At 41.5% G+C, this 14741-nt stretch overlaps 1 protein-coding gene across 2 annotated transcripts in view; it reads right to left on the reverse strand.

Moving 5' to 3' along the window:
• CHFR (checkpoint with forkhead and ring finger domains) overlaps positions 1-14476 on the reverse strand; it is a 45905-nt gene extending 31429 nt beyond the window's left edge. The window contains exons 1-3 of one of the 2 annotated variants that reach the window (XM_060785690.2): positions 14299-14476; positions 13844-13991; positions 9889-9988 (exon numbers count right to left, since the gene is read on the reverse strand). In XM_060785690.2, the coding sequence (XP_060641673.2) occupies positions 9889-9988; positions 13844-13979 (236 nt within the window). In that variant the 5' untranslated portion in view covers positions 13980-13991; positions 14299-14476. Of the gene's footprint in view, positions 1-9888; positions 9989-13843; positions 13992-14242 lie in introns of both variants that reach the window. The other variant, XM_060785689.2, reaches the window with a different exon arrangement.
• Between the last annotated feature and the right edge of the window lie 265 nt (positions 14477-14741).

The raw sequence follows: 14741 nt of genomic DNA on the forward strand, positions 1-14741 counted from the left end.
TATTGGGTTTTCAATAAAACATACCACATCGTCTGCGTATGTTTTGAGTTTATATTGTTGTTTAAGAATTTTTGGTCCTTTTAAATTTCCATCTCCGTTTATGTTTCTTATTAGGGTTTCCATTATGAGGATGAATAATAATGGGGATAGTGGGCATCCTTGCCGCGTGCCTTGGGAGATTTGTATCGTCTTTTGGGTTTCTTGTCCGTTAATTATTATAGAGGCCTCTTGATTTTTATAAATTGCATCTATTACATTTCTAAAGTGAAAGCCCATGTCTAATTCTTTTGTTAATAGTTTCAAATAACTCCAATTTATTTTGTCGAATGCTTTCTCGGCATCGACAAAAAGTAGTGCTAATTTCTTTTCATTATGTCTTTCATAGTGTTCAATTATGTTAATTAATGTTCTGGTGTTGTCTTTGATTTGCCTGTTGGGGAGAAAGCCTGATTGTTCTTTTGAGATCCATTCTTTCAAGAATTCTTTTAGTCTCTCTGCTATGATAAGTGTGAAAATTTTATAATCATTATTTAAAAGAGATATTGGACGATAATTCTTAATTTCGGTTGTGTCTGTATTTTCTTTATGTATTAAAACTATATTTGCTTTTTCCCAGGATTTGGGAATAATTCCTTTTTCCAAAATATTGTTTGTGATCTCCTGAAAAAGGGGGCTTAATTCATTCCGGAAGGTTTTGTAAAAGATGGCGGAGTATCCCTCTGGTCCGGGCGCCTTTTTGTTTTTTAATTTTCTAATAGCTGTGTCAATCTCCTGCATTGTTATTTTCCCATTTAATATGCCTCTTTGTTTTTCTGTTAGTTTTGCCATATTGAGCTCACATAGATATTTTGTTATTTTTTCCTCATTTGCTATTGGACTTTTATATAGTTCTTTATAGAAGGTGGTAAATTCCTTGGCTATACCGATATCCTCAGTGTAGATTTTGTCCTTAACTCGTATTTTGGTTATTAGTTGTTTTTGTTTCTTGACTTTATTTGCTAACCACTTACCCGTTTTATTTGCGTTTTGAAAGTAATTTAGCCTTACGAATTTCATTTGTTTTTCTAAGTTTTCGTTTTGTAATAACTGCAGTTGTTTCCTGAGTGTGTTTATGATAAGAATTCTTTTTTTTTCCTTTGGCTTTTGTTTTAGTAATTTCTCATTTTCGGTTAGTTTTTCTAGAATATCTTTTATTTCTTTATTTTTGTTTTTTTTGTTTATCGCATCTTGTTGCATGAGACATCCTCTCATGACTCCCTTCATGGCCTCCCATTGTGTATATTTGGATGTCCTTCTCCTTTATTTAATTCAATATATTCTTTTAATAATGCCATATTCTTTTCTATATCTTCTTCTTTTTTTTAGTAAGTAGTCTTTTAGCCTCCATCTGTATGTTGTTTTCCTTCCTTTAATTGTGAACTCAATTGCACAGTGGTCTGAGAGGGTTCTGGCCAGTATGTCTATTTTTTTTAATTTTTAAATTTACAGATTTCGTTGCCCAGACCATATCAATTCTGGACCATGTAAGATGTCTCCCTGAAAAGTATGTATAGTCTCTTGTGTTTTCGTTATGTTGTCTCCATGTGTCCTGCAAATTTAATTTTTCTAATTGTTGTATAAAGAAACTGGGTAGCTGGCTAGTTTTGTTCTGTTTTTTCTTCCCTGATTTATCCAAGTTACTATCTACCACCCCATTGAAATCCCCTAATATTATTAACTCATCCCAACTTTGTTTATCTATCTCTCTTTTCAAATTTTTAATAAATTTGCCTTTTGTCTCGTTTGGAGAATAAATATTACAGATGAGCCACTTTTGATTTTTTATTTCAATTAGTATTCCCACATATCTCCCCTCCATATCCTTAAAGGCAAGCTCTGGATTTAACCATTCTTTCGCATAAATCACGACCCCCTTTTTTTCCCCACAATGTGATGAGTAAAATTCATTGCCAAGTTTCTTGTTCACCAGGTACTTTGTGTGTCTGCTTGAGATGTGCGTTTCTTGGAGAGCAATTAAGTCCAGATTTTTCTGTTTCAGCGAGTTAAAGGCTTTTTGGCGTTTTCTTGGCGAATTCAGCCCGTTGATGTTATTAGAATATATTTTGATGTCCCTATTCATGATTATTCTCCGTCATTTCCCATTGGATGATTTCTTGTGGTATTAATTGATAGTTTTCTGGGGAGAATTCCCTTAATCTTTTGTTTTCTCTTTCACTTTGTTCTCTCCATGGGATCCCCTCTTTATTATCTTCTTCTTCTTCTTCTTCCTCTCTGTTGTCTTCTCCCTCCTCTTGACGTCCTTGCTTTGTGTCTGTTCTTTCTTGCCTTTTAGGATCTTTCGTTGTCTGTTGGTCCAGTGATACCCTTTGGGGGGTTTCGTATGGTCTGCCTTTAATGTGTTCTGTGTAGAAGATTTTAGCTTTCTCTTCTGTGTTCAACCAGTAGCGTTTATCATATAATGTGACGGTGATGCCCTCCACTTTTTCCCATTTGAATTTTATTTTCTTCTTCTTAAGTTCATCCGTTAGAAAAGCGTATTTTCTTCGTTTTATTAGGGTTTGTTGCGTCACTTCCTTCATTATCGTTACTTTTTTGTCTTTATAGAATACAGGTTTTTTTTTGCATTTTCTTTCAAAATCTCATCTCTGGTACTCTTCCGACAGAAAGTGATTACCACGTCTCTCGCTGTTTTGTGTTTTTTTGCATAGCCCGTGGGGACACAATAAACTCTATCCACATCGTTGCCTATAATTTCAGTGCTGACATCCATTAAATCTGCTAACAATTCAATCAGGATTTGTTTTACATTTTCCTCTTTAGTCTCCTCTAGATTTCTAATTCTTAGCTGGTACTCCAGTTCCCTATTCTCAATCATTTCCGTTTGCTGCTGTATCTTTTGGTTTATATTTTCCAGCTTGGAGATTCTATTTCCCATTTTCCCATGTTCAGTGGAATTTTTTTGATTTTCTTTTTTCATTTTGTCCAGGTCTTCTTGTAATTTATTTATGTCTTTTTTGAGATCTGCTTTCATGTTTTTGATTTCATCTTGTAGTTCTTTGTGTTGCGTATCTTGCTTTGTAGAGATCTTGATAATTTCTGCCAGTATTTGGCTGAGTGCATTTTTGTCAGTCAAGGAGTCTTTCTTCGTTTGGTTTTGGGTCTTTAGTAGGGGTGTACTTTTCCCTTTGGAGCTTTGCGTTGCCATATTTTCCACCTTGTTTATTTGCCTTTATTTGCCTTTATTTCTTCTCCCTTCCTTTGCCTTGGTTTCTTGTGTCTTCTAGTCTGCTTTCTAGTTTTGTTTGTGAGATTCCCTTCAATGTGATGTTCTCATTTGTATCTATTTGCTTGACTCTTAGTTCTCTTTCCTTATTTCAGCCTTATGTTGTCTCTTAATTTCTTTTTATTATATCACCTTTATTATTATTTATTATTCTTTTAAGTCTTAAAATCTTACCTTCCGTTCCCTTTGATTCCTTTGAGTTGTTTCTTTTCTCTTTCCCCCTTTATTTCCTGTGTTTATCTATTCGTGCTGCTTCTTCCTGTTGCTCTTTCTTGGCTTCCGCTTTCCTTCTTTTTCAGTACTGCAGTTCTTTTGTCCCTTCCTGGTTTGCTCTTGTGCGTCGTTGCGTCAGTAACGTCTTTGCGCGTTCTTCTCTTCTCTTCTCTTCTCGCGTGAGGCTCAGACTCTGGTTTGTGCACCTCTCGTCTGGTCTCGCGAGGCGTATTTTCTGTCTCCTCTCTCTTCACGCTGCCGTGCTGCCACGCGGGTGGTGTCCTTCGTCCTTATCTGCCGCACCTCCCCCTTCTCAAGGACGTCGCCTGGCTCCCAGCCGATGCCAAGACAATTCTTGTTCAAGGTCGGCTAAGGCTTTCTAGCTTGCTATGTGATGTATTTTGTTCCCTTTTGGGATCTTTTGGGTTCCTTATTAAGATGTCCGGTGGGCAGGGGCGGTTTAATAAAACAGTCCTCCGTTTCCTTTGTGTCTTATGATATATTAAGTCCTTTTCTGTAGGGATTCTCGTCCCTTTTATTTTTCTTGTGGTCCCCTTCCAGCCCGCTGTACCCTTTGCCTAAGGTAGCCTACCGATTGGACCTTGAGGGGGCCGACCGTCAGTCTTAGGCTTGGGTTATGCCGTCCCTGCTGGGAGGGAGCCCTTTTTTGGCTCTACCCGGCTGAGATCTGGGACCTCTGTCCTTTCTTTTAATGATTCTTTTGGAGGTTCGCGTGATCTATCCTTTATTTTCTTTGTTTTCTTTCTTTAGCTTCCTGCCCCTTCCTTTGCTCTTTTTAATTTTCGCTTACGATTTATTAGGGAGCGACCGTTCCCCTTACCTTTGCTTTAAGTCGTTGTTGTTGTCTCGGATTTTGTCTCGGATTTTGTCATTTCTCCGGCTCTATGTCCGTGGTTGCTTTCCTTTTCCTTTTGTTTCCTTTCTTCTTGTCAGCTATGCCTCTTGTCTGACCACTGCTTTGTTAAAGCGAAGTTCGATGTTTTCCTTTCCTTGTTTTGTGCCGGTCACCATGGAGCGTTGGAGCCGTTCGCTCCAGCTTCGGTTTGCGCTCACCCCTCGCACCTCGTTGCCGGGCGTCTTTGGGTATCCCCTTGAGGGGGGTACCTCTTAGATGCCGTCGGCCGATGGTGCCTCGGGGTTTCGCCTCCCCGACCTCAGTCCGTCGGATGAAGGTTGGGTTGCATTTGTGGCCCCCAAAGCTGTCAAACCAAGCCGCTTTTCTGCCGCTCACTCGGGAGCTCACAGAAGCGTGTCCTCCATTGACGGTGACCAAACCGGAAGTCTCGGGGCACAGCATCCCCTTAAAGTGGAAAAAACTCAAATAATTGTTCTAAAAATCCTCTAGGTTTGCCAGCACAACTGATGGAAGTTAATTCTAGAGAGAACATTTAAAATCAAATCCATAAATAACCAAATTTTTAAAAGTCAAACCACAAATGTGGAAGAATGACGGCATGTAATGTTTCTGCTGAAGCAGAAACAATAAAGCCTAAAGGTATCTTCAGCACTAATAATTTTTTAGTAGGCATGCACATTCATGGACTGCAGTCCACAAAAAGTTATGCCAAATAAAACCAAGTTCATCTTTAAGGTGTCACTACACTCTTTGGGTTGTTGTAGGTTTTTTCGGGCTATATGGCCATGTTCTAGAGGCATTCTCTCTTGACGTTTCGCCTGCATCTATGGCAAGCATCCTCAGAGGTAGTGAGGTAAAGCTTGCCATAGATGCAGACGAAACGTCAGGAGAGAATGCCTCTAGAACATTCCGGCCATGAAAGCCTTCGACAATGCACTACACTCTTTTTTCACAACTCTGTGTACCTTGTACTGAATCAGAGTGCATATGGAAAAAGCCAATACATAATATATGATTTTTAAACATCACGTAACTATTTGGCATTTTATGGAATAGAAGTCTATATGTGCCTTTGAAAACACAGCTGAGTGCATCAATATTTATTTATTTATTTATTTGCTTCATTTTTATACCGCATTTTTCAGCTCTTAACAGGCGACTCAATGCGGTTTACAGTGCAATTAAAACACAACAATGCAACAACGGGATCGACGACGTCGATCCACAACAATTAACAATCAGACAGGACAAATCAACAAACAACATATATAACGCCTCAGTTGAAATCAGATCCGTTCTCATAGTCGTTGTGCCGTTCCTATGTTCCAAAGCTGTGTAAAGGAACATTATACACGGGCCAACACACATTTTGGTGCCTCACATTTCAAAGGGTATATTTGACATGCTAATTCCAAAAATGGCACCAGTTTCCCCTATCAGCTCAAGTTTTGGAGATACAGAACATCTACCAGTCGCCACCTACTTACCCATAGAAAACCATGATAATAACCATAACCTAGAGCTGATGCAATTGTCTGAATCAGTGCCTGAAACAACCCTAGGAACAGGCCCAAAAACCAAGACATCAACACAAACTTTGTTTTTGGTTGTGTTGTGTTATGACACCACACAGATTCTAGGTTGCTGCTATAATTTGCTTAATTTTATACAACAACTGGAGTTTGGCGTGGAGTTCACATGTCCCTGCACCCCAAATAGCAAGTAACAATTACCGCTGGAAAAGGATAAGCTGTTTAATGAGCTCCTAATGTTTTCAGGAGTGCAGCCACAAATACTTGTCCCCTAATCCTTTTGTTCAATGCTTCTGCTTTCTTCCTGCCTTCACCCCAAACAACTGGACTAATCTCACCCAAGATGCCCAGAGTTTCTTAGCAGAAAAATACCAATAATGGTGACATAGGACAGGAGAGTATCAATGTTTTTCGTGCTTTTTATTATACAACAAGAAGCAAATTAGATTTGTCCCCGAGCTTTGGAAAAGGGTACGTGGCTTTGTAAGAAAATCTGGTGCTACTCACTTTGTGACTTCGAAAATGGGACAAATTGAGGGAAACATTCATTTTCCAGGCTTGCTTAGGCTACAGATAAAATGAAATTTTTGGTTTAGAGCAGGGGTCCACAAACTTTTTAAACAGAGGGCCAGGTCACAGTCCCTCAAACTGTTGGAGGGCTGGATTATAATTTGAAAAAAGCATGAATGAATTCCTATCCACACTGCACATATCTTATTTGTAGTGCAAAAACACTTTAAAACAATACAATAATTAAAATGAAGAACAATTTTAACAAATATAAACTTATTAGTATTTCAATGGGAAGTGCGGGCCCGCTTTTGGCTGATGAGATAGGATTGTTGTTGTTGTTGTTGTTGTTGTTGTGTGCTTTTAAGTCGTTTCAAACTTAGATTGAACCTGAGCAAGGGCCGGGTAAATGACCTTGGAGGGCCGTATCCAGCCCCCGGGCCTTAGTTTGAGGATCCCTGCCTTAGAGCCTTAGACTAAGTCACAAAGTAGTTCACTTTGTTTTTGCAAATTGAAGTTCCCAGTCATTATGCACCTCTGCCTTCCAAAATTACACTAAAGACACATGTGTTACGGAAAGTTAAATGACTAAAATACATAAGAAAGTGCCTAACAATGATTTAAAATGTACCATAGCGGCCCATAAGATGCGAGTAAATTTGCCAGCGTTCCAGTGAGATTGGCTTAACGTGTGCTAGTATCTATAGCCTATTATTGCCTGTTTAACCACCTTTTTAACCCTGCTTGGTAGAACTTGGTAGAACTGAAGCCTGCCCAACCCTGTTGTAAAAACATAATAATTCATACTTTCCCCTTCCTTCTCAAACAGAAGTATTCAAACTGCTGGGTAATTCTGTGTATCTACTTTACAAAGATCCTTCAAACACAGAGGAGGAGGAGAACAGCACCTAGACCAGTGATGGGCAACCTTTTGAGCTTGGTGTGTCAAAATTTGCCAAAAACCTGAGCATAACTTGGGTGGGGTGTCAACTTTGAAAGAAAAAAACACATAATTTTGCAATATATATAGTTTAAATAAGAAAAATGTATATTCCATGCTGACTTATGGAGTGAACAATGCTCAAACGTGCAGATGTTAAATTTGTAGAGCCTTTTACAAATTTAAGGATGGAATTAGATTGGCTCTTATAAGGTGTACTTCTCTGTATACGGCCGCATGTGGCCACGTGTCATCAAAAATAGCCATGTGTGTCAGTGCTGACACGCGTGTCATAGGTTCACCATCACAGACCTAGACCATGGCTGAGAATCACATGACCCTCCAGATCATGCTAGACTGCAAGTCCCTGCATTCCTAGCCAGCAGAGGGAATGATGAATCATAGCATCATAGAGTTGAAAGAGACCACATGGGTCATCTAGTCCAGCTCCCTGCCATGCAGGAAAAGCACAATCAAAGCACCCCTTACAGATGACTGGGAGATGACATCATGGGCTGCACAATTCAGATGGAACAGCAAAATGGAGATACAATGGGAGAGCAAAGAAACATCTCTAGAAGAAGCTCTGAAGTAGTCTCTAGATGGCTTCCATTTTTAAAATTTACTCTTGCGATGCTTGTCAGACCTTGACACATGAAAGGTGGGCTCTATTTCTACATGCTTCAAAGACAAATGTCATCAAACAATGCACAACCTATTCCATGGGTTGCCAATGTCATCAAACAATGCACAACCTATTCCATGGATTGCACAGTCTCCACAGTGTCTTAAAAATGGGTGGGTTCAAAAAGCGAGCTGGAATTGATTCCATTCATCTCCTTGCACTTACAAATGGATATTTTTCTGTGGGAAATGTCAGTGCAGGTGTGCATGTGGGTGGTCTTTTCATGCCTCCATTACTCTTCGGACACAGAAAGGACCATTGTGAGTATGATCAATAATTATATCATTTTTTTACAAAAAATACTTGTTGCTGTAATTGCGCAATTCCAAACTTTTGACATTCTGCCTTTATTGATCATTTACTGTTTTGCAATTGTGGAATTATTAAAAAAATAAAAGCCTATGACTTTGGTCCTGCACAGACAACAGAATGGGAGAAGACAATAGCCAACTGTGTGATGAGGAATGAAGCACATGGCTGAACTAGAAATGGGCAGAAATGTATCCTGTGTGGTGGGGGTGAGTAAATTCTCCATCTTCTTTCAAGACGGAATGCCACAGAACACAAAGGGGAAAAGATACTCCCTCCTGCTTTCCCCCCTTGTGTGATGAGGTCCCTGGTTATTTCATTTCACATGAGCTTATCTGTAGTTTTGAATTAAAAGTCTGTAGAAACTGATTCCCTACTCCTGCCATATTATTTCTGCCTCTGGTACCAAAGGTTCTGTTAAAGGAGTAATTCCCTGAGTTTAAACACTTACCCATGAGTTGAACTATGGGGTGGAAATCTCCACCTGCCCTTTTTACTGGGGACCTAATGACATTAAGAGACATGGCCAAGATCCTGACTCCATATGTAGAGAATTGCATAAAAATATAAGACTGCCTCCTGCCTCCACACAGTTCCTTATGTGTATATGCCTACCACTATCCTCACAATATCCCTGATCCCAACATGGGCTGGGCTTTTTCCCTTTCTGAGAGTGGTGAACATTTTTTGCTTGCCAGTATTTTGCACTTGTTCTGGTATTAACACATCCTGCCAAATCTTTCCCATTCTGCTGCCAGAAACACAGATTAGTTTGCAATTATAATGAAAAGGAAACAGTGGCCTGAGCTAAATTGTAGCACTTAAAAAAATTCTAAGATTCAAAGCAAAAATGTTCCACCACAGATAGAAGTAAATAGTCATACTGAAACAAGAATAAATAAAAAGTGAAAATAATGGGTTTTTATGTCACACAGAGAAAAACACTGAAAGTCAAACCAAACAACGGCTGAAATCTGCCAGAAAAGCGTTCTGATTCTGATTGCAGTTAAATCTGGAAAATAATGTTATTAGTCTGTTCTCACAAATCCTACACCGTTACTTCTAAAAGAAAACATTGTGGCCTTGTGCCAAACAATATAGTAACATAATGTTGCCACCTCCAGACAAAGGAAAGCTTTTACATGTTCAAGAGATTCTTTGAATACTATAAAATATTTTGTGTTGAAAACCCATGGAGCACCTCTCCCTATAAGGGCTACGGACATACAAAAACCTGCGGAAATAGAAAGAATTGTTAAATTGGTAAAATGAGGGGATGCAATATTGACTTCAGGGGTTCCAAAGATCTGATAGTAAGCTATGAGTCAATATAACTGTCATCCCCTCCTGTTCCCACAAATTCTTAATACCATTAAACATGAAATTTGATGGTTCTAGAAAGTAACAATAAAACAAGTTTTAGGTGTGCAATGCAGAAACAAAAGAGGGGAAAAAATCCAGAAAGGCATTGTTTTGAAATCAAAAGAGGGCTGTCTAAAAGCCATGGAACTAAACAGGAAGGAGTCAAGCAATGCTGACCTGGTATCCTCCAGCGATACTTGACCAGATTCTTCATCCACTATTATTTTACAGTGATCCCCGGACACCAGTTTGTTGCCAGGTAAGTACAGGTCACAACCTGGGACAAAATTTGAATGTTACAGTTAGTTCCTGAAGATTTCACATTCATGATGGCCAACAGAGGCTTCTGATTTACTCTGAGCATGCAAATCCAAAGGGCAAACCTTGCTCTGCTGCTTCCTTAAAAAGCACACTAGGACACATTAGTGGAGAAAAAGAAGCCACAGCTTTTATTGGTTACAACTGCCCATGACTCCTTCTGTGCACACCTTCAAATTAAGAAGACCCACTGCAACATTTGTTGGGCTTACCAGTCTATAAAAGCCTCTTTCCTAGATCCAGAGCCCACGCTGAGCCACCTCAAAGATGTGCCAATAAAGAACATGCACAATGAATACCCCAAACCAGGCCAATAGCCATTACAATTTGGGGGGGGGGGGGAGCTGAGTCTGAGTGAAAGAGGGTCTACCCTAGCAAACCTTTTGTATCATTACCCCAATACCCCCAACCCCAACCCCCCCCCCCCCGGCTACATGCCTGCCCCAAACCCAGGGAGGGCGAGTGGGGTAAAGCTTGAAGACTGACTGAGGTCAGCATGCTGGAGTTGAGTGAAAGCTACCACAGGTCCCAACCTAGCAACCAATAGCTTCTAACCTTCAAATTGACCACACTCTGAGGAAGAACATGCTGTCAGGAAGTCCTTTCTAATGTTTAGTGGAACCTCTTTTCTTGTACTTTGAATCCATTGCTCCATCTCTAAGTCTCTAGACAAGCTTCCTCCCTCCTCAATATGACATCCTTTCAAAAATTTAAACATGGCTATCATGTCTTCTCTTAAACCTCTCTTCTTCTCCAGGCTAAACATGCCTTCAATTTATGAAGTCCCTCATTACAAACAGTCATTGATAAACCTATCTATCATGAATATTGCTAATTGTTTTTCAAAGCCATTTCAGCTTTGCAGATTTAGACATTTTCCATGTATTCTGCAATGTTATACAGGATATGTCTGCTTTTTCCAGATTGCTTGGGGCCAGAAGTATTTTAAATTTTCCCATATTTCAGAATATTTCCATACAATTTAAAGGAACCCTTCAAGGAACTTCAACCATCAGCTCACCCCCCCCCCCCCCATACACCTCCCCATGCCCTCACAGATTCCTCACATTCATGGCATCACTCCTCTTGCAAACATGAATCCGCCTGCAAGTTTGATAGAGCTGGGAGAACACCAGAGGGTGGGTGAAAGTGGGAAAAGGAAATGTGAGGCATGAGAGGTTTGTGAGGAGAGGCCTCTTTCCTCCTTCATTACCACCAATACAACCTACATGTTGTGCTCACCCTCTTCTCCTCTCCACACTTCACAAACACACTCTGCATCTTTGTGCCCTTGGTGATGTTTGCTGGCAGTGTCACATCTTTTGCTGGCGAGGAATTGGCAGCAGTGGCAGGAGGTGCCCCAATAGGAAAGTAGCTGGTTTGCATCACTGTCATTGTTACCAACTTCACCCTCATTGTGGGTGTGAGGCGAGCGAGCGGGATGACCCTGCTCTCGCTGTTGGTGGTGTGGTGGCTTCCTAGGTATGCCAATGACACCAGATGGGGGTGGAGGTGGAGGAGTAAAGGGTAATGGCCACAGTGGTGAAGGGCTCACTTTTTCCTTCATCCACATGACAGAGGCAAATGGGAGGGAGGCAGCCAAGAAAACACAGCTCTCACTCAGTAAGCTATTGGGAGCCCCTCCCACCACCTTCAACTGCCACTGAGTGGGGAGGGTAGCCTAAGGGCAAATTTGTGAGCTGCTTTGTGCGCCTTCGTAGTTGAGAGTGGGGCAAAAATCTCAAAATAAAATAAATAAAAGTGGAGGCAGAGGAGGCCAGCAGAAGTAGGTGGGTGCCAGTAAAAGGTTTTGGAGTTCCGGATAAGGGATGCTTAACCCTTAGAACAGCTGATAACATGTTTGTTCAAAAAGTTATGCCACTGACAAAGCTTTAAAAATACCCTTCATTTCTATATATACAGTCTTCCTAAGACTAATAAGGGTACTATAAAATTGAGATGATTTCTTCCAAGGAAATACATGCTAATAACAATTTGTTTTTCAATTGATACCCATCATAAATGAAGCCTGAGGGGGGACATGATAACCATGTTGAAATATTTTTAAGGGTGCCATATTGAGAAAGGGCCAAGCTTGCTTTCTGTTAATCCAGCAATGAGAACACAATTGTGCCATGGATTTAGACTGCAGGAAAAAAATTCCGTCTCAATATTTTAAAAAGCAGTTTGGCAGTGGAATATGCGACTGCCTTGGAGTTTGGTGGAGCCTTGTTCTCTGGAGTTTTAAAAGCAGCAACTGGATGGGCAAGGGGTGTTTTGATTGTGTTTTCCTGTATGAAAGATTGAGGTTGGATTGCATGGGCATTATGGACTCATCTAACTCTAGAATTCAATTATGCTAACTGAAATCCTGATATCTGAACAAGCTTTCATTGTTCATATAATTATTTTGACAGTCTTCCAAATAAGTTGGGCACACCAATTCATCCTGTACCCAAGAATTACGGCTATTCTGCAAAGAAACATGCTGTGAAATATGGATGCCTTCTAAAACAGCCAAAGGGGCTATAAACAACACCAAAAGTCTTCTAACTCAACTGAATGAACTACTACTGAAGTTTTTCAAATTATAAAGTAATATTTTGTGGAAAATGTCCATCTTCAGTCATACTGTTGCTGTTGTTGCTGTGGGCCTTTAAATCCATTCTCAATCTATAGTAACACCATATATATATATATATATATATATATATATATATATACCTTACTTATATACCGCTGTTCTCAGCCCGAAGGCGACTCACAGCGGTTCACAACAAATACAAACAGCAAAAATTCAGTGCTACAGTATAGAAACAGTTAACAACCTAACACATTACACAATTAATAAACAGTTACTACAATACCCATTCACTGTCGTCTCGTCATCAAAAACATGTTCCAGATTCGTCATCCATTGTTCCATTCCAGTGTTCATTAACCAATCATTGCACTAATTATTGGAATGCCTGCTCAAACAGCCAGGTCTTCACTTTTTTGCGGAATACCATTAGAGATGGTGCTAGTCTAATGTCCGTAGGAAGGGCGTTCCACAGCCGAGGAGCCACCACCGAGAAGACCCTATCTCTCGTCCCCGCCAGCCGAGCTTGAGAAGCAGGCGGGATCGAGAGCAGGGTCTCCCCGGAAGATCTCAAAGTCCTGGTGGGTTCATAGGCAGAGATACGGTCGGATAGGTAGCTTGGGCCGGAACCAAATATATACACACACACACCCCAAAGCTTAGTGCACAGAACAGGGAGCAACACAGGAAGTAGTTTTAAGCACCCGCTGAAAATCTGCTAATTGTTGAGACTTATCAACAAAAGACATCCAGCCTCTAGGCAACTTCATCGCCCTCTCTTGTAGAACAGGACTTCTTAAGCTTTTTGACTCAACCCCTTTCCACCAGAGATATTTTGATGTGACCCATGTCCTTTCAGGTATATAAAATAGGTATACAAATCACACCTTTGCTGATAACAAATCAGCATGTGCAAGGCTTGCTAAACAGGCTGACTTTCCTTTCTTTGTTGTGTACAGCTGCATCATTTTCAGCAGAGTCCTCTGCAAACATTGCATGTTGTTGCTAAAAAATTAGTGTAAATGGGTGGCGGTCAGAAACCTTCTCCTGCTGCCAAACGTCTCTTGAGCTATAAGGGGACCCGCCATTTGGGAGGCCGGGACCATCGGCAGCAGCAGTGCTCTTGAAGATTGACACACATGTAAGCCCTTTGAGATATGGGCTTTCCTTACTCTCTGGCAAGATGACAAGAAACTCTGTTGCTCGTACACAACAAGGCATCCGGCCCCTTACCTTTTCTCCTCCCAATGGTCCATTCTTTCTTCAGCAAGAGGTGCAGCTCAGCTTCCTGGCACCCCAAGCGGATCAGTTTCCCCCAAGGCTGCGGCTCCTCTGGCTGGGCCGGGCCTCTGGTTTGCAAGAGCTCCATCTGGATTGACACCTGAAGGGGGAAGGAAAGAGACAGAAGTGGCACAAAGAAGGGGCACTTGGAGGCCTGGTTTGGGGCACAATCCTTTGATGGGGAAACAGAAGGATCGGGGCGAGGAAACCTGGAATTCAAGGGCTTTCCAGTTAGGACAGACAAAGCCTCCCCTCGCTCCTTTGCTTGGTTTATTTCCAGTCAAAGCATTCCCACACAGAAGCCGGCCTTAAGGGAGAGGCCTTGGGTTCAGTACATTCAAAAACCCTCACTGTTTGAACCCCGCCTTTCCTGTTTCTTTGGAGGAAGGCCTCGGCCAGCGCCTTGCCTAAACTCGGCCCAAGCCGTCGAAGAAAGCTTCCGCGAGCCCTTCCGCTTGTCTCCTCATCCTAAGGCTTTCTCCCCGCCGCCAACCGCCTCTCAGACCGAAGCCCAACTGCCGTCGCTCCTGTCAACAGACTATTCCAGCCCTCAGCTGATCAAGTTCGGGGCGGAGCTCCCGAGAGCTCTCCGGCCCGGCTATTGGTTGGGCAGAGGTGCGACGTCATTCGGGGGTGAGGGAAGGGAGCGAGTAGCCAAGGGAGGAGGGAATAAGGGAAGCACGACCCAGAGGCGGAAACGAAGAGCCTTTCCGGTTTCCTAGCGGGACTTCAATTCCCAGAAGCCTCTGCCAGCTTGGCCGGCGGTTAGGAATTCTGGGAGACGGAGTCCAAAGAGGTCTGAGGGAGCCAAAGGTGGGGAGGCACGGTTGGACACGAGGCGCTCGATCCT

This window comes from Anolis sagrei, chromosome X, assembly GCF_037176765.1.
Source record: "Anolis sagrei isolate rAnoSag1 chromosome X, rAnoSag1.mat, whole genome shotgun sequence".
Classification (NCBI taxonomy): Eukaryota; Metazoa; Chordata; class Lepidosauria; order Squamata; family Dactyloidae; genus Anolis; species Anolis sagrei.